We start from the raw sequence: 27,858 nt of genomic DNA, 5'->3' as shown, positions 1-27,858 counted from the left end.
TCTTCCATCAGTGTTTTATAGTTTTCAGAGTACAGGTCTTTCACCTCTTTGGTTAAATTTATTCCTAGATATTTTATTGTTTTTGGTGCAATTGTAAATGGGATTATTTTCTTAATTTCACTTTCTGCTGCTTCATTATTAGTGTATAGAAATGCAACAGATTCCTGTACGTTGATTTTGTATCCTGTGACTTTACTGAATTCATTTGTCAGTTCTAGTAGTTTTTTGGGAGTCTTGCGGGTTTTCTCTCTACAGTATCATGTCATCTGCAGATAGTGAGAGTTTTCCTGCTTCCCTACCAAGATGGATGCCTTTTATTTCTTTTTTGTTGTCTGATTGCTGTGGCCAGGACTTGCAGTACTCTATTGAATAAAAGTGGTGAGAGTGGACATCCTTGTCTTGTTCCTGACCTTAGGGGAGAAGTTCTCAGTGTTTCCCTCTTGAGTATGATGTTGGCTGTGGGTTTTTCATATAAGGCTTTTATTATATTGAAGTATGTTCCCTTTAGCCCTACTTTGCAGAGGGCTTTTATCATGAGTGGATGTTGTACTTTGTCTAATGCTTTTTCTGCATCTATTGAAGTGATCATATGGTTTTTATCTTTTCTCTTATTGATGTGGTATATCATGTTGATTGTTTTGTGAATATTGAACCACATTGGTGTCCTGGAAAGAAATCCCACTTGATTGTGGTGTATGATTTTTTTTTTTTAGGTATCATTGGATTCAGTTTGCTAATATTTTAGTTGGGGATTTTTGCATCTATGTTCATCAGGAATGTTGGTCTGTAGTTCTCTTGTTGTGGTGTCTTTATTTGATTTTAGAATCAGGGTGATACTGGCCTCATAGAATGAATTTGGAAGTTTTCCTTCTGATTCTATTTTTTTTTTTTTAAATAGTTTGAGAAGAATAGGTATTACCTCGTCTTTAAATGTTTGGTAGAATTCGCCTGAGAAGCCATCTGGTCCTGGACTTTTATTTTGGGGGAGTTTTTTGATTTCTGATTAAATTTCAATGCTGGTAACTGGTCTGTTCAAATTTTCTATTTCTTCCTGCTTTAGTTTTAGTACTTTCACATATTTTAAAAACATACTCCCATTGAACTGCAGTCAAGTATAAACTTTTGTATTCCCTTTTCTTTTACACAGGTATGGAAAGCAGAGACCAGTGGCCCTTTCTGTCTGAATTACAATGGTTGAAAAGGAGAAGGAAGAGAGCAGTGAATGTGAGTGTGGTGTTGAACCATAGGTGGGGCCACTTCATTCAGTTAAACTGTGTGCCTGAAATCACATAGTATCTGAGTATATCTAAAGCAGTTGAGATTTGGGTAACATCCTTTCACAAACCAAAACAACAAACCAAACTCTTCCTATGGTTTGCATCTTATAGGCATATTGCTTTTTATTCAGCTTTTTCTATTTGATGTAAACTGGTTACAGTGTCCTATGAACCCTGATCAGGCATATAAGGAATGTATTATTTTAGCTTCATTTTCAAAGCATTTTCTTATGAAAAGTACAGTGCATTTTTTCTATTAAAAGTACAGCAGACTTTTTTTTATATGGCTTATATAACATTATGAAGCATTTTTGTTCACCAAAAAAGTAAGGGGTAGTATTAGGTTTTGAAATGTTGGCTATTTGTAGCTCTTTCAAATTGAAAGCTCTGTTGTACCAAAATTTGAAGCTGGATATGTTTTCTTGAGGATCTATTTGACCATTGGTATCATGACAGTTACCAAATAAGAATCATGTAATTATATAATCAACAACTGTAGGATAGCTCCCATGTATTGATAAATGTATAGGAGCTTTGTAACTGAAATTATGTTCCTAGTCTTTTTCATAATAGATTAGAAAGCTGTAATGATGGGGACTGTTTCGTAATTACATGGTGAATGCTATGTAACTGAGAATTAATTCCACAGCATATAGATTACATGGTAATTTACTAGATAACTTAATGAGTAATTATACTGAAAATTGCACATTTTAGATAATGTTTTGCTGAATGTATTTTTTTGTGAAAAAATTAGACCACCAGTCATCAGAAACTTAGTTTCAGGTTAAATCATCCTCTCTTTTATGAGCCTGTCTTCATGTTATGGTGATTATAGATACAAATTTTGTTTTTTTACTTAGAGTTTTTTTTTTAAAGATTTTATTTATTTATTTGAGAGAGAGAATGAGATAGAGAGCATGAGAGGGGGGAGGGTCAGAGAGAGAGGCAGACTCCCTGCTGAGCAGGGAGCCTGACATGGGACTCGATCCCGGAACTCCAGGATCATGACCTGAGCTGAAGGCAGTCGCTTAACCAACTGAGCCACCCAGGCGCCCTTTACTTAGAGTTTTTTTTTCTCACTCTTGAAGATGTGGTTGGTAATAATAAGTTTTATATAGGCTACTGACATTTCACTACAGTCCACCCCTATCAAATATAAACTGATCAGTGACCTTGTACATAAAGAAAAAAAGAGTCATCGTTATTGGTTTTCAACTACGAAAAAAGAAAGTCCAAATGATAATTAAAATGTTTAGCCCTTGCTCTTAAAATTAGGAATAATCAAAATTTAGAAGCATTTAGAAAATAGTAATTATCAATGTTTGTTCCTTTGAGAAGTTGTGTGGTTAAGATTTAGTACATTATTATTAAAATTTCACTCCAGTGAGTTAATGTTTCTTTTGACTATATTGATAGCTGTTTTCCACATGTACTGTGCTGTTCATATTAAATGAGCTTTAAGTAGATTTCCTTTGAAGTTTTAAGTAGATAAGAATCTTTTTTACCACATTTTAATGCCAAAGAAATTGAGATTTATTTATTTTAGCAGAATTATACTGTACACTTTTCTCTAGGATATTTTTACATATGAAAATCATATAAAAATAACGTGGGCTGGGGGTGCCTGGCTGACTCAGTTGGTGGAGCATGTGACTCTTGATCTTGGAGTCATGAGTTCGAGCCCCATATTGGGAGTAGAGATTACTTAAAAAAAAATCTTAAAAAAAAATACCACAGGCTTTTCTCTATCTTGATGAGTATTTTTTTTTTAAGATTTTATTTATTTATTTGACAGAGAGACAGTGAGAGAGGGAACACAAGCAGTGGGAATGGGAGAGGGGGAAGCAGACTTCCTGCTGAACAGAGAGTCCAATGCGGGGCTCGATCCCAGGACCTTGGGATCATGATCTAAGCTGAAGGCAGACACTTAACAACTGAGCCACCAGGTGCCCCTATTTTAATGATAATTAAATACAGTTCTTTTCTGAATACTTGAATGTTTATCCACACTTTACAGTCGCTGTCTTCGATTTTGCTTAGCAAGTTTGTTCCAGCGTGTTTTTTTATAAAGTAGGCAGCAAAGCGTTCTTTTTGAAAAATTCAAAGTCAATCTATAAGTTAATAGTCAGCATCAGAGATATATCCACCACCATTCTGACTATATTTTTATTTTCCACAGCCATCTCGCGGTGTGTTTGAAGAAATGAAATATTTGGAACTTATGATTGTTAATGATCACAAAACGGTAAGAATATAAAGAATCAGTGAGTTTTAGGCCTGGCAGCTTGCTTAAGAAAGAATACATTTCACTGTATATTGAATCATTATTTGTTACTTACTAGGGCCAATATATTTAGATGCTTTATTTCTTTGGAACTATTGAATGACTTGATTTATTTCATGGTGTTTGGAAACACTGGGCTTTATAGAATTTTCACAACTCTAATAAATAGATGAATATTTAGTGGTTATGATGAATGGATTGAACTATTTGTTTGACATCTTTTACATACCTTCATTTAAAATTCTTATCCTCTACTTTTCTTCTTCTGTGTATTTGGCCACTACTTTCTAATTTTATTCCATGTCTTTGTTCTGAGAACATTTTTTTCTTACTAATTATTATGACTTGTGGCAAATGTAATTATAGGAAGTGAAGATGTATAATAAAGGCATATCCAAAGAGACAATCTTTGATGATTTATCTTCTTTAAATTTTGGAAAGATGAGTAATATTGTGCTACTTATGTCAAAGTACAGTGTGATTTAATGTGTCATCTCAATAACATTTAAAAGACATGGAAAATAATTATTGCCTCCACTGGCTGTTCTTGAAAATAGAGTGGAAACTTTTTTTTTTTTTAAAGGTTTCATTTATTTATTTGAGAGAGAGAAAGCGAGCATGAGCCAGGGAGAGGGGCAGAAGGAGAGGAAGAAGCAGGCTCCCTGCTTAGCAGGGAGCCCTACTAAGGGCTGGATCCCAGGACACCGGGGATCATGACCAGAGCTGAAGGCAGATGCTTAAGCAACTGAGCCACCCAGGCACCCCGAGTAGAAACTTTCTTAACCATGTTTTACTTAATCGTGTCCCTTGTAAAACAGGTTGGCTGAAGCCTAGAGCTTTCTAAAGAGTCTTGTCCAGTAGGGTGTTTGCAAGTATAACCAACACTTGGGGTATGCTTAAATATTTAACATCTAGCTCTCTGGGGAAAAAGGCCTTGATTTATAATGGTTACTGATACCTGTGATGTAAATACTCCCATCATGGCTGATTTCAAGCTACTGGAGTGAGCTCACTAAATGAGGAGCTGGGAAAAGTTGCATCCAGTTCGCTCTTGTGAACTGTTGGGAGCTGGCTCCAGCACCCCTTTGCTGCACCTCCCAGACTGTGTAGGCTTGTTGTACTTCTTGTTGTAACTATATAATTTAATTTAAGAAATTGTATAAACCAAGACAAAGAGTAGTTGTTTTTATGAAAACTGAGTTATATTTCTGGAAAGATGAGGCTATTTTAAGAAATACTTAAAAGTCAGGTATGGGTGACAAACTTGTAAAAGATTGCAACAAAAATTCAGATTGCTTTGCATATATCATTAAGTCCTTGTTTTACTTTAAGGAGGCCAAATTAGATTAGTAGACGATAGGGTAAAATGACAGTGTGAAATTCTATTAGTAGACCCTACTCGAGAAAAGGCCTTGAAACCATAAATAAAAATATGGTGACTTAGGGGCACCTGGGTGGCTCAGTCGTTAAACGTCTGCCTTCGGCTCAGGTCATGATCCCACGGTCCTGGGATCGAGCCCCACATCGGGCTCCCTGCTCCGTGGGAAAGCCTGCTTCTCCTTCTCCCACTCCCCCTGCTTGTGTTCCCTCTCTTGCTGTGTCTCTCTCTGTCAAATAAATAAATAAAATCTTTAAAAAAAAAAATATGGTGACTTAATTTATTTTTAAACTTTTATTTGATTCTCTACATTAGCAGACTTTTTTTACTAATTGCCAAGTACTGGTTCAGTTATGTTGAGTATTATTCAGGGGAATACCTGTTAATTATATATGCAGATTTATTTTATTTACCAGTAGCTTTTAAATGTATTGCTTGATATATGTTAGAAGAAGCAGAGGAGAGGTCCTCCCTGGTCAGAAAGAAAACCAAATGTGTAGACAGCCATTTTAGATAATGAAGGCTAAACTAAGAGTTTCAGAAGGACATTTGCTTGAAACCCCAAGATAATTTTTCATCTGAACTATTTTTGTTGATTGGGACATTGAAATTTTTTGTAGGTACTTCTCAGTCCTTAGCGTTGTAGCATGAAACTATGGTGTTAGACACTTCCGCTTTCTCTAATATCCATTATGCAAATACTTTTAAAGTAGTGGAAGGAATAACTGTGATACGGTCAATGCCTCTAAATTCACAAAGTACCTTCACAGAGAGCTGGGAATGAAGAGAACCCTTCTCCAACCCATGACTTTGATCTCCACATCTCCTGTTCCACCATACTCTAAAACTGTCATCAATCAGAGTAGGTATCAGTAACTGTATAAATAGGAAACATTAATTTTAAAAAAATATTATATACTTTGAATTTATATTTTAATCCTTTTAAATAGAAGCATTTAAATAATCTTGTCTTTATCTTATGACTATAAAACAGCACCCTCCCATTTAAAATATCATTTTCATATATGGAAATTTTCTGCACTTTATACCATATATTCTGTGATAAAGTTACAAATTCTGTGATAAAGTTCTCTATCCTAGCAAATTTGTTAATGGTAAACCTTGGTAATTATTTTATTATTATTGTTATTAAAATTGAGAGAGAACTAGTCATGATATGTTCATCTATCTTTGAAACTAGAATAAAAGAACTGTAATTTTCACTGATAAACTTGGAAGGAATACATAGTAAGAAATTAAATAAAAAGAAAGCTTTATTTTCGAGTAGTAATAATACCTAAAGTAGAAAGAAATTACCTAAGTGATTTCTACTATTTAAATAAACATTACATCTGGGCTAATAGGACAGAATATTCCTTTTGCTTTGAGACCAGGTTACATCCTAGTCCCACATAAGCGTGTCATTTTATAAGGATTTTTTTTCTTTTGAGAGGTGAGAAAAAAGTTTTTTTAAGGTGTGCTTTATATGAAATGAAGAAAATGAAGATTGTTTTTGAATTTGATTGCCACAAAGAAGTAGTAAATCAGAACATGGGTCAGAGTCCTGAAATTCACATTTTGAAGGTAAAACTGAACTAGAATAATTAACATCTGTTTTTTTAATACCTGGAGTTTTACTCTTGGCTTTTAGAATGATCATCCTTGAAATGACTCATCATCATACAATCTTTGTGCTAGATGAGGCAACACAGTTGTTTTGATAACTGTCACCCTAAGATTGAAAATCAAGCTCTAATTTTAATTTTTTTCAAAAAGCAAATTTCTTTAAGGGTTGTAATTGTTCAGGAAGGAAAAATAAATTTGGCACTTTAAATGTAAATTATTTTCAGTGATCACAAAATGTGAAAGTAAGTTTTATCATAAATGGAGATTGCACATTTTTCTTTGTATGCAAAATTATTCCTCATTCATGCAGGGAATAGAAACATTTTGCCTACATTCACGTTCAAGCTAATCTCTTTAATTCAGAGTAACCTAATATTGGCTTCCTGAAAAAAGGCAGACACCTTATTTTGAACAAGCATCATGTTATTGGTGGCTTTCAATTAGGAAAGGAAAATCCCTCAATTTTGTAGAAAGCATCTTGGTAGCTAGCTGGTGGAAGCTAATTTGTAAGCCAGTTATAGCCTTGATAAGGGTCTGCAAACATTTCTTTGAGCCACTTGAGCTAAATATAAATATGAAAAGCCTTATTCTAATAGAAAATTGGTTGAAATATTTTAAAGTGCACGAAAAAAGTTTTGCTTACATTTTTGCTGTATCCATACGTACAAGTCCGAGTGCAACTGTGTTATCGCTCAAATATTTTTCAATTTAAATCTCAATTTGAACCCTATTTAAAAACCACTATACTTTATGGGCACATTAACAAATTACGAGTTCTCATCAAGAACTGTGATTTCTTGGGAATATACATTAACTATTTTATCAGAATTGTTAGCTAGAAAAGTTTATCTCCTATCTCAACCCAGAGTAGGCATTGAATTCCAGCTGTGTGACCTTGGATAAGTTCTTTGTCCTCTCTGAACCTCGCTGTCCACATTTCTAAAATGGTCTAATAAAACCCACCTCATAGAGTTTGAGGAGCAAATATTTGTTGTAGGAGAAACACTTATAGATCCTGGTAAATCTTAGCTGCTGAATTAAGTGGAACTTCAAGTGAACAAATCTCATGGGTACCCTAGCTGTCCTCTTTCGTGCTCTCTCACTCTCTTTCGTGCTGCCGCAGTAGACGCGGTTGATTATGCTCTCCTATGTGAAACATTTTCTTCATCTTTCGGCTTCTGTTGACACAACAGCTCTCCCACTTTACTGGCCTTCCTTCTTAGTCTTTTGCATCTGGCCTCTAGGGTTATGGGAGTGCTCATAGCTTGGTTTTGGGCTCTCTTTTCTCTCTATAACTCTTGCCAATGTGAACACTTCCAGTCTCTCAAGAGCATCCAACTCTTGGTTTCAGCTCAGGTCATGATCTCAGGGTCGTGAGATCGAGCCCCACATTGGGCTCTGAGCTCAGCAGGGAGTCGGATGGAGATTTTCTCTTTCCCTCGGCCTCTGCCCCTCTCCCCTCAAAATAAATAAATAAAATCTTAAAAAATATATATCATGACTTTAAATTTATCACTCTCTACTTTATGCCTCTAGCCTCCTGAGTCCATACTTATGTATCAACTGTCTACTTGCATGCCAGCTTCAGTACTGAATAGGCATCTCTAACATTTCTAAATCAGCACTCTTGATCCCTTAGTCCTAAGCTTCTCTTCACCTAGTCTTTCTCATTATTTTAAATGTCACCTTTATTCCCCCAGCTATTCAAATTCAAGACCTGGCAGTCATCCTTTATTCTTCTCTTTCCTCACCTTCCACATCCTATACATCAGCAAGTCCTGGGAACCCTACCTTCATAGTGTGTCCACCCACTTCTCTCTGCAGATGTCCAGCCTTCATTATCTTTTACCTGGACTCTTGCTTCCATGCTTGACCCTTTCTAATTCACTTACCCCACAGCAGATGGAGCTTTCTATAAAGGAAATCAGAGACATGGAAATTAAAAATACGAAATAAGTGAAAAACATCGCAACATCAAAAAAGACTTCATTAATTTTTTAACTTGCATCTCATATTTTCGCATGATCATTATACTACAAAAAGAAGTCTCCAAAATGGACAAATTAATGTTCAGAAGCAAAATAAAGTTAATTGTCATAGGTATATAACACCACTACCTTAGAATAGGTGTCAGTTAATATTTTTCATTTCTTTTTGTAATATGTGCTTCTTAATGTCAAGACTTTTAATATTGTCATCACCCCAAAGGAACTTAATGCTGAGGCTTTTGCTTTTACTTTAAAAAATATCTTTGAAATTTTTTAGCGTGTGGAATTTGCTGGACAACTTAAAATGCTTAGCTATTTACAGCAACTTCTTTATGCCAGGTTTGAAAACCCTGTTAAAGTGCGTTAAGATTCTTAGATCAATATGATGTTTTTGGCCCAGTTACATGCACAGATTGATGTTTACTCTTAAAGAACACATGGACACAGTTTGGGTCAGATTATGATGCACGGTGACAGCAGTAACATCAAGTCTGAGTCCATTCTGAGTCCAAGTCCATTCAGGCTGATCTAACAAAACACCGCAGACTGGGTGGCTTATGAATAACAGAAATTTATTTCTCGCCGTTCTAGGGGCTGAGAAACCCAAGATCATGGTGCCAGCAGGTGGTGAGGACCTGCTTCCCGATTCATAGGCAGCACCTCGCTCTGTCCCCACTTCCTCTGGTGCAAGGGGCAAGGGAGCTCTCTCGAGCTTCCTTTGAGGCACTAATCCCATTCATTAGCCTTCTGCCTCATGACCAAACCATCTTCCAAAGGCCCCACCTCCTAATACCATCATTTTGGGAGTTAGGATTTCAACATATGAATTTGGGGGGATATAAACATTCACATCATAGTAAGTGTTATAAATGCAAAATGGTAATAAATTAGTGAATGCTACCAATAACACAGTACTGATTTATTGCACATTTGTCATGGGTTGTCATTGTATGAAGTAGCATAAAAAATAAATACCAGGTATGTAAGCATGAAGACATATATTCTTTGTTTAAAAAAAAAACGTAGTACCGGGGTAGAGAGAGAATGAAATGAAGAGAGCCTGACAAATTTATAGTATGAAAGTGGGCAGAGGAGGAAAAAAAAAGAATTTCATGGATTTCCAGAGTAGAACCGTTTTTAATCTTTATGAAAGATATGTTACTAAAGACGGATTTTAAAGATTTATGGTGCAAATCTGATTCAGTAGTTTTGAGTATGTTTTCCTTTTTCCTCAGTAGAGGGTGTGATCCCCCTGTGGTAGACTCCAGTTTTCAAATGTCCTCTCAAAGACATACTGTGCAGTATTCTTTGCTAAAACTGTAGCCCTCCAGATGTTGTTGTGGAATTATTCTATTAATTTATTTTTATTTATTTTCTTAAATAATCATAAATAACCATAAACAATCTTAAACTATCCACGCACTTCATTTTTACTTTTTGTCCCTCCTTTGTTCTGACTTGGAACAGTCAAAAGCCAAGGCTTCGTTTGGAGGAGGCATTCTTCTGAAAGAATATACTAAAATGTATAAAAAATGCATTCTATATCAAGGCCAGTATCTAAAGTGCTGCCTAAGAAATTTTCTTGGTCAGTGTCTGGTCTTGAGTTTAAAGGGAGAAGGGTGTCCAGTTGGGACTAAATTTCTTGGCTAAGCCCTTCGTAAACTGTAATGGTTGTTTCAGTGAACACAAGAAGATTGCATTTGTAGACATTAAGACTGAATGAACTACTCATTTCTCGGGTGTAAAGCTTCTCACACAGATTTCTACAGGTTCTCTCCATACTTGGAACTGGTACAGGTGTTTTAGATGGAGTTTTGCTGCCTAATAGAGAATCAAAAAAACACCACTATATCCAACATGGTGCGAGCAGAATTGTCTATTTTTAATCCCTATTTGTACTATTGCTGTGAAGTGTCTGCTTTTACTGAAGTTTGAAATTTGCCATTAAATTATGATTTGGCAGTAACTGGTTTATCCTTCTCCCCCCAGTATAAGAAATATCGCTCTTCTCATGCACACACCAATAACTTCGCAAAGTCCGTGGTCAACCTTGTGGATTCTGTAAGTATCCCAGTTTTCTTGAACCTATTTTCCCAAGACGGGATGGTTTATAAAAAACACCATCCTTAAGCTCATCTGGCTAAGAAATTTCCATATATTTGCCTGATAAACATATATGGTCTGCTTCCACGAAAAGTAGTGTTATCAAAGTTTTGGGGGCAGTTGGGTCATTCTCGGTATGCCAAAGATGCATTAGTGTTGCTTCTAAGTGATGTCTAGACCTCTTTGTCACCCAGCCTAGAGGGACAAAAACACTAGAGAAAATTAACTGCTAAAAAGAGTGTAAATTACACTTGGCAAATGAGACTTTGTTAATGATGACCAGTTGAGCTTATTGTCTTAAATATATTGCAAGAGAGCTAATTGATTGAGGTGGAGTATTTTTTTTTTTTTAAGAACTCACATTTATTTTCTTAGTAGTGAATGCTTCAGATTTTATTTCTAGATGACAGAATTAAGTGCAGTCCCCCAAATAAAATTAATTTGAAACAGTAAGATATATATCTCCTTACAAAGACTTCTAGCTCTATAAATCATTCATATTGATATTTTTTCCCCTCTCATTTTGTAAGTTACAGAGAATAATGTTTAAGATTTTCTTCCTTTTTCCTGATTTAGGTAGAATTACATAGATGTGAATATTATTTGTTATGTTCCAATAAATAGTTCAGTTTGGCTAGTCATAGATTAAATATAGCATACTACTTTGTTATCTAATGTAAAGTGCTATTTTGTTCAGTTAAATCTATTTTTATCTGATATTTATGGTATGTTCCCTCTTAACTGGGAAAAAAAAACTTTTTATGAATTGCCAACTCTCTAAATGATACTTATTTCCTCCAAAGAACTGCCTTTGAAACAGTCCCCAAACCTTTCATCACGTAAATACTCACAACATATACCTGTAGGCACAGCTGAGTAACGGTATAATACAGGTGGATGGTCATAGTGAGCCATATAGAGTTAGGATTGAAATTCTGAAAGCCAGTTTACACCTGGTTTATTAATCTTCTGTAATTTCAGCTCTTGTCAGCAGTCTTCTCAGAAGAAGACTGTAAGCGAATATGGAAAAGAGAAGTTGCCAAAGCTCTTGACTTGGTAGCATCTCTGTGTTGGTCATTCTACCATGACTGAATTGAACATCTTGCAAAGTGGAATTGGGTTCTGAAGCTGGTTAACTAATCTTTAAAAGACATTACATTTAACTCGCTTGTTATAAAATCATTATAGCTTCGGGTTGATTTAGGCATGATGATATTCCTTTTCTTCAGTGTGTTTGAAGATCACCCATTATTTTTTTAATTAGTTTGAAAATAGGACAAAATGATAGCCATCTTTGAAATTGCTTAATTGTGTGAATTGTTTAGCATCTGGGCCAAAAGTCGAGAAAGATACAGTTTAAATATTGGGAGTGAGGCCACCCTATGGTGAGGGGGAAGTGGGTGATATGAATCTGTTTTTCCCTCTTTTGGCCCAGATCTAGGATTCCCTCCCACTGTTCTTTTACGTGTCATGGCGCTGGGCCTCCAAGGACAAGTAAGCCATGTTGTTGGGCGCTGGTCCAAGGATTTAGTGATCTGTTTCAATCCTGCCGGGCTGACTGGTCGTACTGCGCTACGAGCCAGTAGGTCAGGCTCCAGCCACTCTTTGGGAGAGTGGTTTTACTGAATGCTGTTATGAATTTATGTCCAGACTTTAGAATCTTGACATCCCTACTGTCCATCCCCTAGTGAGATGCCTGGCCAATAAATGTGCTGATTTGGGATTAAAATAATCTTGTAGGAGAGGCTGAATTGTGTGATTGTTCTTTCTTTCTTTATTTTTGTTCTTGGAAATGAGAAAGGAAAGAAGATTCTTTATGATGAGCTAATTGTGACCTCATGTTCTCCTCTCACCTCCCCTCCTGTCCTTCCACTGACTCTGAATCACTGACTGTGCATGTTTGACCCAGTGTTTTCCTCCTGCACCTGTCCTGTTGTATACCCTCAGATTTACAAGGAGCAGCTCAATACCAGGGTTGTCCTGGTGGCTGTAGAGACCTGGACTGAGAAGGATCATATTGACATCACCACCAACCCTGTGCAGATGCTCCATGAGTTCTCCAAATACCGGCAGCGTATCAAACAGCATGCTGATGCTGTGCACCTCATCTCGTATGTACCTGCGGTCTTTGATCTTTATGCCCTTATTGTATCCGTTAAGTTATATGTCAGTGTACTGATCTTGAATTGATTCTTCTTTCTGGTTATGTAAGTAGCAGGGAGGTAAGTTGTCTGGTGCTGGGACGGTGGTTCCATGGTCATAAGATTTACCTTCAGAGCACGTTCTTACTTTCATGCTTTCCATCCTCCAGGTCAACTCATGATTCAAGGTGGCTGCTGGTGCACCAGCCTTTATTAGGCACCAGGAATATAGTCATGGAGGAGTTCAAAAGAGCCCTCCTTCCAGCTGAGTTAGCTCCTTTAAAGCAGATTTCCTGAAAGCTTTCACATATCCATTTTACCAACAAATCATTTCCTGGCTCTTAATCACATGCCACACATAGAGAGGGTTGCAAGAGAGGCCAGGAAATACAGTCTTTTGAGGTGAACCATTGAATAAAATTGAGATTTTATCATTGAGGAAAAGGATGACCATATGGTCTTTCAATATAATAGGTGGTTTCCTTTTCCATTCATGGCAAAGCTGTTTTCAGACAGTCCTTCAAGGTTCTGTCCTGGAATCAGACCCACCAGATTCCTCTTTCCTTGCCTCTCGCCTTAGCTCTTTACTTCTTTTTCTCTCAGTCTATAATCAGCAATGTATAATAATTTATAATAATCGGTCAGTGCTTAGTAGGTGCTCGATTAATGTTTGTTCAACTGATATTGCTTCACACAACGTAAATTTAAAGGTATTTATGACAACATAAATCTAAAGGTATTTAAAATGTAGTTTTTGATTTCTTGAGGAAGAATGAGTTTGGGGTGTTCACTGTAGAAGAGGGAGTAGGTGTGTCTTGGGAGAGTGTGTATGATGGTCACTGTGTTGGTTTCCTGATACACTTCCTTTGTCTTTAGGCGTATGACATTCCACTATAAGAGAAGCAGTCTCAGTTACTTCGGAGGTGTCTGTTCTCGCACAAGGGGAGTTGGTGTGAATGAGGTAAATTTGATCAATTTTCCTAAAGTAGAGCTTTATCTTTGCATCTGACCTCTTTCTTCCCTGTGGCCTAGTTTCCATCCCTCTCAGGCTTGTTTAAAATGACAATGACATAAGAATAAGGTATGAGTGATTTTCATTTGTAAGTGGAACCCAAAGTGGTCTTTGGTGTTAGAAAGGAAGTATTGCTTCATTTCATAATGATGGTTTTTCATGTTTATCAGGCAAATGCATGCCAAAGAGTGGTCCAGAGATTTTTTTCACCTCTATGGATAAGTTTTTATAAACTTATTATTCCTTTCCCGATAACTTTAAGCTATCATGCTCTCCTGTGCATGTTAGATTTAACTCATTTAAATCAAAGAGTTTATGATTATATTTAATCAGTATCTTTGTTTTCTCCCTATGTAAATTTTTCATCTTTATGCCTTCTACCTATATCTCTGTAGAATTCATTGAAACAAATATTTCCTTAGTCTCATTGTTTGGATTCCAGTACCTTCATTTATATCAAGGAAATCCTTACGCCTGTTGGCAACAGCACCCAAAAAGCCGAACCAACTATATCTAAACCCTGATCGATGCCAGAATATATTATACCAGCTTATCCCAATAGCCGTCATTCAGTCGAGACCTCTCTTGGCATATTTGTAGTAAGTTGAATTCATTCTTGGTTTGGTATGAGTTGAATCAGGGCATAGCCTTTTATGGCTTGTATTTTATGTTTCCATGTGAGAGCATCACGTTCGGAGAGATGCCACATAGGAAGAGAGGCTTTCTGCTTCTTGGGCCCAGTTGCAAGGAAGAAGTGAGAAGGAGCATATGCCCTCCTTTGATGCTTGTGAGGCTCTACTTAGGGAACTGAGATGATATGTGGTGATGATTAAGAAATAATAACTAGCTTTGTGCACTCTCTCAAATGTCTCCCACACACTTTCAACTCTGAAAAACAGTATGGTCTTCCAATGGCAGTGGCACAAGTATTATCGCAGAGCCTGGCTCAAAACCTTGGAATCCAATGGGAACCTTCTAGCAGAAAGCCAAGTATGTACATTGACCTTCTTACTCGCTTTCATGTGCCATTCTGTCTGTATAATGCATGTCCAGTCAATAATAAATAAATATTTCTCATTCCTAAGTCGTGAGAGTTTAATTGTAGTATACCTGCTTCCTCTTAAAAAAGACGATCGAATGAGCAACTTAAGGTAATTCTTAATCTGTTCGGGTTGTAGGGAGTTCCCCTTCAAAATTCATAAAAATCGCACCCATTTTCTCAGAAGAGGAGCAGCTCTTTCTCACATCGCAGAGTGTTGGGGTTCAAGGGAGGGGGTGAATATTCACCCTCTGGGTTCTAAGCAGGGGAGTGTAGACACTAGGTGTCAATAAAGTTCCACTGGGGGTCAATAATAGTACAACTGGACCAGGAAATAGCTTAGATCTAGTGTCAAAAAGGAGCTCCCACTCTAATTAAACTTCCCCACCTACCTCCCTCTAACTGAACTCACCCACGTGGTTCCATCAGAAAGGCTCAGGAAGAAGCCTCCCCTACAGGTAGCCCTGCCCTAAGGGCCCTTTAAGCCTGGGAACGGGTGGAAGGGGATAAGCCTCTCGTGGGCCAGCAGTGCCAAGAGGGAGTCCAAACAGGACCCCAGGCCCCACTCAGTGGGACAAATGCAGCCAGTGACTGCTGGCGTCACTCTCTTCGTTACTCAGAGGAGGGGAAGGTGGAAACACAGGGCTGACTTCCAGGGGTGAAGTACGCAAAGCCCACAGTGGTTTTAGGAGTCCATGAAAAATCTCAGTTTCTTTAAAAATCAGGATAAAACCCAACCTGGATTATATTCCTCTTTAGACCAACAAAGTAGTAAAATGCAATTTCTAATACATTTCTTGTGGCATCGGGCAAAAGTGCCGAGGACCCACAAAAGTCATAATGGGATCTTTGGAAAGAAAGACTGAGGTATTCCCTCAAATTGTTCTCTTAAGTGGAAGTCTGCTCCCCTCTGTGAAAATACCAGATGCCAATAGTAAAGGTCTCCCTGCTCACCTCAGCTCCCGAGGAAGAAAAGGACAAAAATCTACTGTAACATTATCCTACATTTTCTACCTTTTTGACAACTATCAAATAATTGTCATTAATGCATAGTGTTATGGAAACTTGAAACAAAATAGGTATCCAGGAGCTTCTCAATTCCCTTTATGGGTGTATTAAGTTATCACTTGATGGGTATATTAAGTCTGGTGGCATTTAGCAAATATCCACAAACTTTCGTTTATTAATATCTTGCTCAGAGTATTTGCTTTTCCAAGGAAACGCATAGTATACGTTAAAGGAGGTGTTTTGGGTTTCATCAGCTGGGATGGATGGCCTTAGTATCAGAAAGGAGTGGGACCAGGTTTATGACCTTGTTTGAGAACCCTGGGGCCTGGAAGAGGCCAGCGCTGGGGTCAGCTGAGAGATGTTATGGAGTTGGGTGAGGGGGTGGGGTGAGAAGCAGGGGTTCAGGACCGATGCCCGGAGTAGTTCCTTCCTAAAATGTTTTATTCCTTTGTGAATTGTTTGTTTAGGAAGATAGTTCTTTAGTTCTGAACTTTGGCTTTTAAAAAATCCATTTGGAAGTCTTTCTTTAAAAATATGTCTGTCTATGATAGAAAAGAGAATGGGAAAAAATAAATGAAAAGAACAGCCCATCGTAATATCAGTATGTCAGTCTCTGGCATTTAGGTTGAGTTTGTGATTGTTGTTTAATTTCAGTGACTTACACTTTTATTTTGGAATGCTCTCTTTTCCTAAACCTTTGAGTGTAGTGTTCTTCAAGTCTCTGGCCAAACCTCGCTTTGAATCTAGCAAATGGAATTCTGTCCTATAAATTCCAGTGTGCTCTGTTGGGCAGGCTTCAGTGATGCCTCATGACGTGTGCAATAGAGCATCACCGCTCATCTCGTGTGAGCCCCCGAACCACTCTGGGAGACAGGCAGAGAGGCTGTTCTCCATTTTCAAGGTGGAAACACTGAGACCCAAGAAATACTAAGTCACTTGCCTACAGGACTTGCCTTTCAGGTAGAACTTGGCCTAGAACTCAGGCTTTTCACTTCCAGACCAGGCTACTTTTCATTAAACTTTGGAACTGGGAACTCAATTGAGTTTTCTGAGTTACAAAAATGAAGAGAGTGACAGTTTTATTTCTCACCAGCTGTTGTCTTAGGAAACAACCTGTACTTCTGGAAAGGATATAAAGAAATATTGATTGAATGGAAATAGATTTTGTTTGGTGAGACTTCACATTCTGTATCTACATGACATGGAATTCAGAATAAGGAATTATCTCAAGAGTTGCAATGCAAATTAAAGACGTGACTTTTGTTGTTTTTCTTTTCTTCTGTTGCTTCTTGTTATTTCATTGGACTAGAATGTGACTGCACAGAATCCTGGGGTGGCTGCATCATGGAGGAAACAGGGTAAATTTTCATTATACGTGCCTTTGATATCTGCCTTTCACTGACATTGCTGCATATAATTAGATACACTGTCTCTCAGGTACTGATCTTTTAGGCTCAGCACTCAGTATAAATCCAATCATTAATTATCTGATATTTTAAAAAAGAAAGGCTGATTCACCTTATATTTTAATTTTTTATAATGTTGATAAGAGCAAAATATAGTAACAACTTCTATTTCTATTAACCTTTAAAAGAAGCCCATTATTAAATGCTTCTAAGTTTAGTAGATACATTAATTTTTTAGTGCACTTAGACTAAGAGCTGGTTGTCTGCCTGGAGCAGTCAGTGAAAGTCCATTTTGTCATCAATTTATATTTTAAGGAACTCGCAAATAGATATGTTTGCTCTAGTAAAAATTGTACTATACTGCTTATATAATCCATATAGTTTTTTTTTAATTAAGACAGATTTATTGTGTCTAAATTAGGTATCATCTCTTGATAGACATTTGAACATTTTCTCACCTATCTCTTCTCTTCTTGTGAGGATACTTGGAGAACTAGAGTCACTGCCCTGGAGCTGCTATTGGTGTCTGTGAACCAAGGCCTGGAAACATTGCCCCCCCCCCCCATCCCCCAGCCCCTGCCCCTGTGGGAGCCATTGACCCAAGGCTCCCTAAGCTAGAGCCTACTCCTACTAGACGTAAGAGGTTGTCTCACCCAGCATCTCTCCTGTTTCTTCTGCACATGCCAGAGATCTGCTCAATACATTGCCTGTTTCTGGTCCTCTCCGTTTCCTGAGGAGCCCCAGTGGCCAGAGGCTCTGACCTCCTTGTACAGAGTCCCTTCTTTACGCTCCCACCAGGAGTCCTGATCCTGGTGGAAAACAGGAGTGTGATCATGAGGGATTGCAGAGAGAGTCAGCCATTCTACCTGCTGCTTTAGAACATGTTTCTAGAAATGTAGTTTAAACCTGAAACTGTAGACTTTCATGTTCCCCTTACTGTCCTACCATAGTTTAGTAACATTGTGGCTTAAACAGCATTTTTGCGGACTACTACAGGAAGGTAACACCATTTATAATATTGCTTCTATAGGGAGGCACCTTCTGTCTTCTAAACTCCCAATTTCTAAATGGATTTTTGGACTGGCCACCCAGAGGATAGAATAAAACTATTTAAAGCTAATATATATATATTTTCTCAAGTATACATTTCTACATAGTTCCTTTAAGAGATCACTGTCAACAATGGCAAAAACTTTTCCTACTTCCATATACTACCCTCATGCATCAGGGTACAAGAAACTTTAGGATTACATCCTAGAATCCGTGGCCTGTCGCTCTCAAATCAAGTACTATAACAAATACGCCCAAGGAATCAGTGTGTATGATTCAGTTTAACTTTGACCGTGTGTATAATATCTCCCCAGGTACCGACATAGAGATAGTAATTGGATTAATTAAATCACAAAGAGGCTCATATCATATTCCTAAGTCATGAATATATTTCAGGTTGAGCCTAAAAAGCTATTATCTAATTCTAATTCAGAAGGAGCTTACCCTAATTCTGTTTTTACCGAGTGTATATGTGCTAAAAACGTATATACATATATGTGTATATATATTCATGTATATACATGTATGTGTATATGTATATATATATAGTATGTGTATATATATATATAGTATAATACTTCTCTTTCCTTGATTTCCTTGTTTGCCTCATTGGTGTTGCTGAAGTCCACATTATATAATCTTTAATAGATTGACCCTCACAATTCTTTCCTCCAAAGTAAAATCTAGTAGGTTCCTTTGCATCTTTTATTCAGGACAGAGGCAAAAAATGCTTGCCTTTACTGAGAGCAAACAAAAATGACCACACTTTAAAATATAGCTTAGGTGGAGAAGTTTTGTGATAAGCTTTCCAAAACTCTTCCAGGCCCAGGCACGGAAGGGCTTGGTTGCTGAGGAGGTTATAACCTGGCCCCAATATATGGTTTTCTTTGACTATCTATTTTTACAAATTCTACCACACATACTTATTTGGCAATTTGAACATAAATGCCTTGTCATAACCTGTGTGGAATCATCTAGATCCAGAGTGAACCTGTTGTTCTAATCCAAGGGTTTTAATTTTCTTCTCTGATGCCTGCTTTTGGTAAATTATTTACATAATTGATTCTTTATTTTCTCAGGGTGTCCCATTCCCGAAAGTTCTCAAAGTGCAGCATTTTGGAATATAGAGACTTTTTACAGAGAGGGGGTGGAGCCTGTCTTTTCAACAGGCCGACAAAGGTTAGTAACTCAGAAAGTGTAATTATTTCTTTAATTTTTTTTTTTGCTTCTAAGACATTTGTTTAATGTACATAACATTCATGAAAGCACTAGCGTCTGAAATCATGTACAACTCAGATCTGCTCGGAATCCAGTCACAAATCTCTTATGGGAAAAGACTTAAACGCCATTCTTGCATTTTACTCTGTGAAATGTTGAAAAGTAGCTCCGTGACTTAATAAAATGAGATGCAAAAAGACATATCTTTTTACAACGGAACACTGCCAAATGTCAGATACTTGTCTTGGAAAACAGGTCTTTTTGGGGAGGAGGGGATTTGTCAATCAGATTAATATTTAGTCATAAAAGCTATTATCATGTTGAAGTCTGGTCCTGTTTAAATGAATGATAAAACTATAGTTTTGCTGCTTTGAATCTCTGATTTTTCAGTGCGAGCTGTAGCCCTCCCACTTTGTTCTGCAAACAAAGAAAGAAACATTTCAAAATATATTTGAAGTTTACATGTTAGGATTTTCATCCTGCTGCTTAGAGATTGTGGTTTAGATTAAGATATATTGCTTTAACCTGTTCCTCTGAGAAAAATCCATTTTCCATTGATATTCTCTCTAAGAGTATAACTAGTTTCCTGGCTTTTTTTTTTTTTTTTTCCTTTTTAAGTGGTCTATTCTCCTAGACAGGAAGCATTACTAATATCAGCTAGCCAAAAAATAGCCCCAAGTATTTATGGATCTCATAAATACATTTATGTATTTATTATTTATTATATAGTCTCTTTATGTGGGTAGGTCCATGGTGTTGACTGGCATTTCATCAGGATTCATATATACATTGTCACAATCCTTATCCATAATTCCTTAACTCAAAAAGCTCTGCGAATTGGAAGTCTTTTTTATGAGTTTGCAGAAAACACGTCAGGCAGTAAAACTTATCTTGGACTGAAAACCTTTATTACCCCTCATAGTGTAAATATTCATAAGTATTACTGCAGAAATAGAAATGTTTTTGATTATAGGGTGTGCACCAGGCCCCTTAGGGCTATTACATAGAACATGGTAAATGTATCATACTTTTCTAAAATCTAGCAAAGCCAGAATTTTCAAACTCACTGGCTACAAAGCATTTGCGTAAGGGACTGTGGACCTCTAGTAGCGTATTTGGAAATGAATCGTCAACAGACAAAAAGACAGGATTGCTGCTAATTAGCAGATGGTATAGAAACTCTAACATTGCACACCTCATATTTCTTTTGAAAATACTACTTCATAAGTCAAAGGTAGTCCATTTGCTGTACAAAATGTTTAATGCTCTATGAATTGAGAGAGCAGTGAAATCATGTTAACCTTCAGAAAAAAAATCAGTGACTAATGTGGATAACTGACAGAATAATTTACTCCTAGCCTCATAATTAAGTGATACCCCTGTAGTCAGGGGATGGTAGTTGGATGCCTGACATCTGTATAAAATCTCAGTGAGTCTGCAGAAAAAGAAACGGGAATTTTAAAGTGACCTTGCACCATTAAATCCAGCCGCCTGCCTTTCATGACATTGATCTCAGTGCAACAGGAAGCTGAAAACTTCGAAGTGTTCAAAGTGGGGGTAATGAGTAGTAATGATTGACATAAGCTGCTGACATTTATGAATTGGAGTATACATGACTAATTTCACCTGCCTTGCATCTCACCAGCCAGTTAGAAGCATTGTGCCTGAGAGCACAACACTGAGTCCTAAGGTTTCTAGTGTGTGTGGAAGGATCCATCATTAGATTTCTGTAATTGCCTGTGAGTAGGAAGAAAATTATTCTGATAACTTGGAAACTAAATGAATATAACGATATATCCTCAATTTTAAAAGTTAGTAAATATGGATTTTTTTTAACCTACATGGCAGAATGATTTTTCTTTAAAAGCCTCTATGGATTCTAGTGGAATAGTTTGTATGTATGTATCAAAGAATTGACTTTTTTTTCCCCAAGTGCTTTTAGTCAATGAATGTATGCATGCATAGTTTACATGTTATATTCCACATTATCTGCATGCCTCTTTTCTGCGCTGTGGGACCCTTCCCACCTGCTATGTTTTCCACCTGTCGCTGGATGGAAGAAGGCTCCTAAGAGTGAGATCTAGCAGCTGGTTCCATGTGAGCCCTGATAGGAAAGTGCTAGCCATGTTCCAGTCTGAGATTCCCATTTCCATTTTCTCCTGCCTGCTGATAAAATACCACAGAGATCAGGACTGTTGATTTCACTTATTGGACTTTCCTATGGTGGAGTCTCACCCAAATATGCTGGAAAACTTTCTTGCTTTGAATAAGAGTTTTTCCTTACTGGAAGTGGAAGGAGAATCGGGTCTTTCTCAGATGGACTCGGTGGAAGGCAACCCTTCCTTGGGGTCGCTGGAGGAGGAGTCTCTCTTACCCTCTCATATTCCTGTCTCTGAGCATTTGGGTTGGAATGTGCTGTTCCAGTCTTCATCCAAGAATGATGGGCATGCATAGGGAGATCTTGCCCCAGCTAAGGGAAAATAGAAATATTTCTCATAAACACTCAACTGCCTCCACAATTGGTTGCAATATAGTTTGTCTGGCAAGCAAGTTCATAGCACTAGTAGAGTGGATTATTCTAGAAATCTGACTCTTCCATTGCTCCAGAAATGACTGAGAGATTTCTATACATCCGTGCATGTCTGCACGTTTATTTAATATGCTTTAGACAGTGCAGATTTCTTTTCAATGCGAATGATGGGCATGGATTTCCAGAAGGACCTTTTCTACGCTTATTTGCATTTCCTTGATTGTATTTGTTACATTTGGCTGTGACTGAAACATTTTTATCTTTTTGACAGTTTTTGTGTTTTCTCAGCTGCCTGGAGATAAGTCAGTAAATTAGATATCTGTGAGTCTTTGCATTGCATCTTAGCTCCATTAGCAAATATGATAAATAATCTATTCCTTTTGACAGCTTATTTCCATTAATAAGTAATTCTAATGGTAGAGGTCATCTCTGGAGCCCACCTCCAGAGAATCCTCCAAGAAATAGTACCCCATTTGGAATATGGTTTTTAGAAGTGTTATTAATAAGTGAACAGTGTTACCCACAAAGACATCATTTGTAAGATGCCATTAACAACAGATCACAGAAGAATTTCACATGGTAGCGGATTATAGGACCATGTATGTGGCCCTATTGGTGTGTTGATTTTCTGTGATAAATTAAAACGTTTTTCCTTTCTCTTCCTAATCTCTTTTAGCTATTTGAGCCCACAGAATGTGGAAATGGATACGTGGAGGCTGGAGAGGAATGTGACTGTGGTTTACATGTGGTAGGTATAAGAGATCTTTCCTACCTTCAACACGGCTCCTCCCCAGAGCAAACAAGAATAGTGAGAATAGTGAGATCTTACAGGATCCTTCTCTGTGGTCTTACTGCCTTTCTTTCTCATCTCTCTCATCAATGCTTAATCTCAGCTCAGACATGTTAGAATTAATCATGTCCTTATGGCCTTGTTTGAAAAAAACCTAATGGGTTCTTCTAATCAAATCTCCTACCTCTTAAAAATTCATAGCTCATATTCATCCCATTCAAATTTTACCAAATCATGAAATAGTCTTTCCATGGTATGTATTATTTTTGTCTTTATAAAACTAGTTAGAGTCTTGGGGCCCCTGCCTGGCTCGGTCAGTAGAGCACATGACTCTTGATCTTGGGATTGTGAGTTCAAGCCCCATGTTGGGTGTAGAGATTACTTAAAAATAAAATATTTTTAAAAATCCGAAACTAGATAAGAGTCTTAAGAATGTATTGGAACTAACTGAAGGTGAGCAGCTTGCTAAGAAATAAGCTTACTTTTTGGTAGAGAAGCCCTCTCACAGAAGATCATACTTTGCTGGAAAATATGGCAGGAAGGAATTTATCATTGTTTAAAGTGATTATTTACTGAAATATTTGCTTGTTATTGTATAAGTCTCCTCGTGTAGATTATAAGTCACATGTGGAGAGAGGGTTGAATGACCAGCCTATAAGCTTTCTCACTTACTCACGTGAAGTGTTTCCTCTAGGAATGCTACGGATTGTGCTGTAAGAAATGCTCTCTCTCCAACGGGGCCCACTGCAGCGATGGGCCGTGCTGTAACAATACCTCATGTCTCGTGAGTCAACTGACACTTTTGCCTTCCTTTTCATCGACATGTTAGCTACATCTCTCAATGCGTACACAGAGTATTTGTAGAGCTTGCCACACATTTGTTGATTAACCATGTGCCTCGCAATTTTGTAGAATCAACAAAGCTACCTAAATTCTGTGGGTCAAAGCATTTACCTTTACTATGATGCACTATCAACTATCCTATCTTTCAATGCCTCCTTAAGAAAATATACGTATACTCCTTCCAAAATAAACATTGAGAGTTGTCCTGCTAATGCAGATGAGAACCACATTAAATGGTTGAATAGAAGAGGGACAATTTCTGTGGTCTTTTTAATAATATGACCTACTTATAATATTTTTCTTTAAATTTATTACTATGTATATGTACATTTATTTTGGACCATGAACCTAAAACCTAGTGCTCACATTTTTTATGCTTGGGTTTAAAATCCCCTATAGAGGCAAGAAAGCTGGATAAAGAGGTAATCTATGTGTGTATATTTATATGTGTATATATACAGCTTATGTGTGTATGGACACAGTTCATTTCCCTCTGTAGAATCTCCAGTCAATTTTTGAAAAGTCATTTTTTAAATCTTCCTTTTTCTCATTTACTAAACCTCTAATATTCCTTATAACCATAAGGTTACATGATTTTATTATTTTATTCAATACAAAGAGGTATTAAGCATTATGGTATTTTAAGATACTAGCTTAGTTGCCTTATGTTCCCCACCAGATTATAAATTGCTTGACATCAGTGGTCTTTTTCCTTCATCTTTTACCCACCCCCTCAGTGTGATTGGTGTCACTGAAAGGAGTTCATATGAATTCACTGAAATTTGATTGTATATATTTAGCTAAAGCAAGATTAAGATCCAAGTTAATAGGTTCAATTAGTGAAGGTTGGGTGTGTATATTCAATCTTCAGAGAGATCTTAAATGTTTATATTTTAGTGATTTGCTCTTTTGTTTTAAACCATACTACTCTGTCTTCTTTACATAATTGCCATTACCTTGTTTTCCAAAAGTAATACTCTGAAACCATGGGTTTTGAAATCTGAACATTTAATGCCTTGGTTAATGATTCATATTTACTACAGAGAGTGGTATCTGGGCCTTGTCTCTATTCTGCAACTATCTTGCTAATTCATAAAGAGTTTGGTAATGGTTATGAGAGAGTGCCTGAATTATTGGTGAATATAACAATGCTAGCTATTTGAAATACTAATTAACACTAGCTCCTAATATTGAATTTTGATTTGCAGTTTCAGCCACGAGGGTATGAATGTCGGGATGCTGTGAATGCGTGTGATATTACTGAATATTGTACTGGAGACTCTGGCCAGGTATGACAAACTGAGTTTTTAAATAATACATTTTACTTGCAAATATTGTACACATTGGAAAGCTTTCAATTGGGCTACATGTGTGAATATGATTTGGTTTCTTTGTTTTTTGTTTTGTTTTACTTTGTTTTCCAGTAATTTCTAGATCTCCACTATGCCTTTATTTTAGGAACATTTATTGTGTTTCCTGGACCTAGATCTCTTTTTTCTTCCAAATTTCCCCTTCCTAATTAGTTCCCTTTATATGGTTTCTACCCAGCAAATTGATTTTTCTTTCCATCCCCACATCTAAAATAGTATATTCACACTGATGAAGAATTAATGTACTGTTTGCAAACATTTTTAAGCCACCAAGTCCTTTCTTCTAAGAAAAAATTGATAGGATGCCCACCATAGCAGAGAACAAGGAACATTGCTCTGATTGAAGAGGGATCGGGAGCAGGTGTCCACATCTCTCGGTTCTGTCTCCAACTCTCCCCCACTTACATTGTCCTAGCATCATGCCCCATATGCTTTGGTGTGGTCTTCTTCACATTAAAAATTACTATAACATAATTAATGCTGCCTACTAGGATTCCTTTTTTATACAATTTTTATGTTTTAAAAATTTATATCACATTATTTTAAGTCTTCATTTTTCATTCAAATGGGCATTTGTTGAGCACCTGCTGTGTGCCAAGCACTGCTATAAATATTGGGATATGGTAGGGAACGAGATAGGCAAGTCCTTGCAATTACGGAACTTATATTCTGCAGGTGGAGAAATAAGTCAACAAAAACCGGTGGTGCTAAGTGCTAAGTGTAATGTAAGGTGATGTGGGATATGGGGTGGGGGGCTTTAGGTGGGGTGCTCAGGTGTATTTTCCTGGAGGAGTTGGCATTTAAGTAGAAAAGCACAGAAGGAGCTAGTCAGAAAACAGCGAGTTAGGAAGCTTGGCTTCTTCAAGAAATGGAATGAAAGCGGGGATTACTGGAGAGTAGTGGGAAAAAATCAAGAGGAAGTCAGGAATCAAGGCAGTTAGGGAATAGGTAAGAATTTTGGATTTCATTCTACTTTTATTTTTTCTCTGACATGACTTCAAAAACATGTTCCTGTACTATTACTCAGTTTTTATAAATACCCTTTTTACAATTGCACGAGAGTCCGTCATGTGGATTCATCAGTTGACTAGTGACTTGTTATCCAGTGGTGGATATTTAGGTTGTTGGCGGTTTTTCATTATTGTAATTAATATGGCAGTGAACATCTTTTCTTTATGCATATTTCTCGTTCAGGATTCGCTCCTTAGGATAAATTGCCCAGAAATAATGGAGTTATCTGTTGCCAGGTATTATGGTTTCTAAGGGACTCCCCATAAACAGAGTACAGTTGGCGGTCAAAATACTATTTTTCGTATTGAATATGGCCAAGTTGGAAGCCATAACTTAGTGTGAGAACTAAATGAGCTCTTTATAGATCCTAGATTCAGGTTGTAGGAACAGGTTATTGACAAAGTGGGTCTGGAGCGACTTCTCCTTGCAGAGATGGGCCGTTGTCTTGTATGTGTTGGAGGAGCAGCGAGAGTAGTATGATTTATGTGAGTAGGCAAGAGAAGAATGGCAGAACTGAGCCAAAGGGCCAGTAATTCTTCCCAGGTTTGTCAGTCATTCGGTCACTCTACCTGCCTCAGGGGGAATGGAGTGTGGCAGCAGAATAGCTGGAGGTACCCTGAGTTCCCTTCACTGGGAAAAAACAAGAGGGGAGGGAGACAAAGGTTTCTAACTAACCTTTTTGGAAGCTCTTGATGTGTATTTTCTGAGATGCAATTCAAAGGGACCCTTTTAAGGATGTGATACAGTGAAATATGTTCAGGCTATTCTTTATTGATTTTTATGCATATCTGTTTCTTCTATTTATATATGTAAATGGGTTTCTTTGCAATTTTCCTAGAATATAGTAAAAGGAGTGTTAGAATTGTGGGTTTTGTGTTTTATGCCAAGTTTTATGTTTTGTGACAATCCTGGTATACTGTTTCACTGAGTTATATTTTTAGTTCTGTAGAATACTACTATTCTTATACCCATCATATATGGTTTTGGTTCTGTGTTTCAGCTCTTTTCGAAGTACAGTATTTTCATTTCAGCCTTTAATTCCTGAATTGCCATAGAATTTACTGGAAATAAGGCTTTTATAATGAGGGCTCTATGTTCAACTTAATATTCCAGTGTCTAAATTTTTAAAACATTCTTTTTTTTAAGATTTTATTTATTTATTTGAGACAGAGGGAGTGGGAGTGAGCAAGAGCAAGCAGCGGGGTGGGGGCGAGGGAAAGGGACAAGCAGACTCTGCACTGAGCGTGGAGCCTGATGCGGGGCTCGATCTCAGGGTCCTGAGACCATGACCTGAGCCAAAATCAAGAGTCGGACGCTTAACTGACTGAACCACCCAGGTGCCCTAAAACGTTCCTTTTGCCTCATGTATGTATGTAAGGTGAAAATTGCGCTGTTAAATTAATTTCTAAGTGGCATATTAGAATAGCATGTTCTTTTAGCAATAATTTCCTTATATGACCAGAATGTGCCTGAAATAGATAATCGGAGTAGAGGGAGTTAGGATCCCCCAGAATTCTTCTGCTTTGTAACAGGCAGTGAGCCTTGAATTTAATTGATACTAATTATGATTAGGAAAAAGGGGATCTCAGAGAATCTCTGCGTCTCTGAGAATCAGCATCATTGGCAACATTATGACTGTATGCCTCGTATCTCAGTCTTTGCTTAATTTTGATCTTAGCCTTTACTGATGCCTTTGAGCTACTTTTTAAATTCACAGTTTATCACAGAATAAACAATACTTGTGCAACTGAGAGAAATCCTTGGCAAACGATACTGGATGA

The 27,858-nt window shown here is 37.3% G+C and overlaps 1 protein-coding gene across 1 annotated transcript in view; it reads left to right on the top strand.

The window, feature by feature from the left end:
• The window catches only part of ADAM23 (ADAM metallopeptidase domain 23), a 170,269-nt gene that overhangs the window by 116,932 nt on the left and 25,479 nt on the right, over nucleotides 1–27,858 (top strand). The window contains exons 8-18 of the mRNA XM_035007297.1: nucleotides 1,148–1,224; nucleotides 3,460–3,525; nucleotides 10,546–10,617; nucleotides 12,607–12,770; nucleotides 13,677–13,761; nucleotides 14,712–14,802; nucleotides 17,169–17,217; nucleotides 19,395–19,494; nucleotides 22,740–22,811; nucleotides 23,548–23,637; nucleotides 24,905–24,985. Of these exons, the coding sequence (XP_034863188.1) occupies nucleotides 1,148–1,224; nucleotides 3,460–3,525; nucleotides 10,546–10,617; nucleotides 12,607–12,770; nucleotides 13,677–13,761; nucleotides 14,712–14,802; nucleotides 17,169–17,217; nucleotides 19,395–19,494; nucleotides 22,740–22,811; nucleotides 23,548–23,637; nucleotides 24,905–24,985 (947 nt within the window). The remainder of the gene's footprint in view (nucleotides 1–1,147; nucleotides 1,225–3,459; nucleotides 3,526–10,545; nucleotides 10,618–12,606; nucleotides 12,771–13,676; nucleotides 13,762–14,711; nucleotides 14,803–17,168; nucleotides 17,218–19,394; nucleotides 19,495–22,739; nucleotides 22,812–23,547; nucleotides 23,638–24,904; nucleotides 24,986–27,858) is intronic.

Source organism: Mirounga leonina, unplaced genomic scaffold (assembly GCF_011800145.1).
Source record: "Mirounga leonina isolate KUSES-001 unplaced genomic scaffold, KU_Mleo_1.0 Mir_151, whole genome shotgun sequence".
NCBI lineage: Eukaryota > Metazoa > Chordata > Mammalia > Carnivora > Phocidae > Mirounga > Mirounga leonina.
Note: the sequence above shows the minus strand (reverse complement) of the source record. Positions and strands in the feature narration are given on the sequence as shown.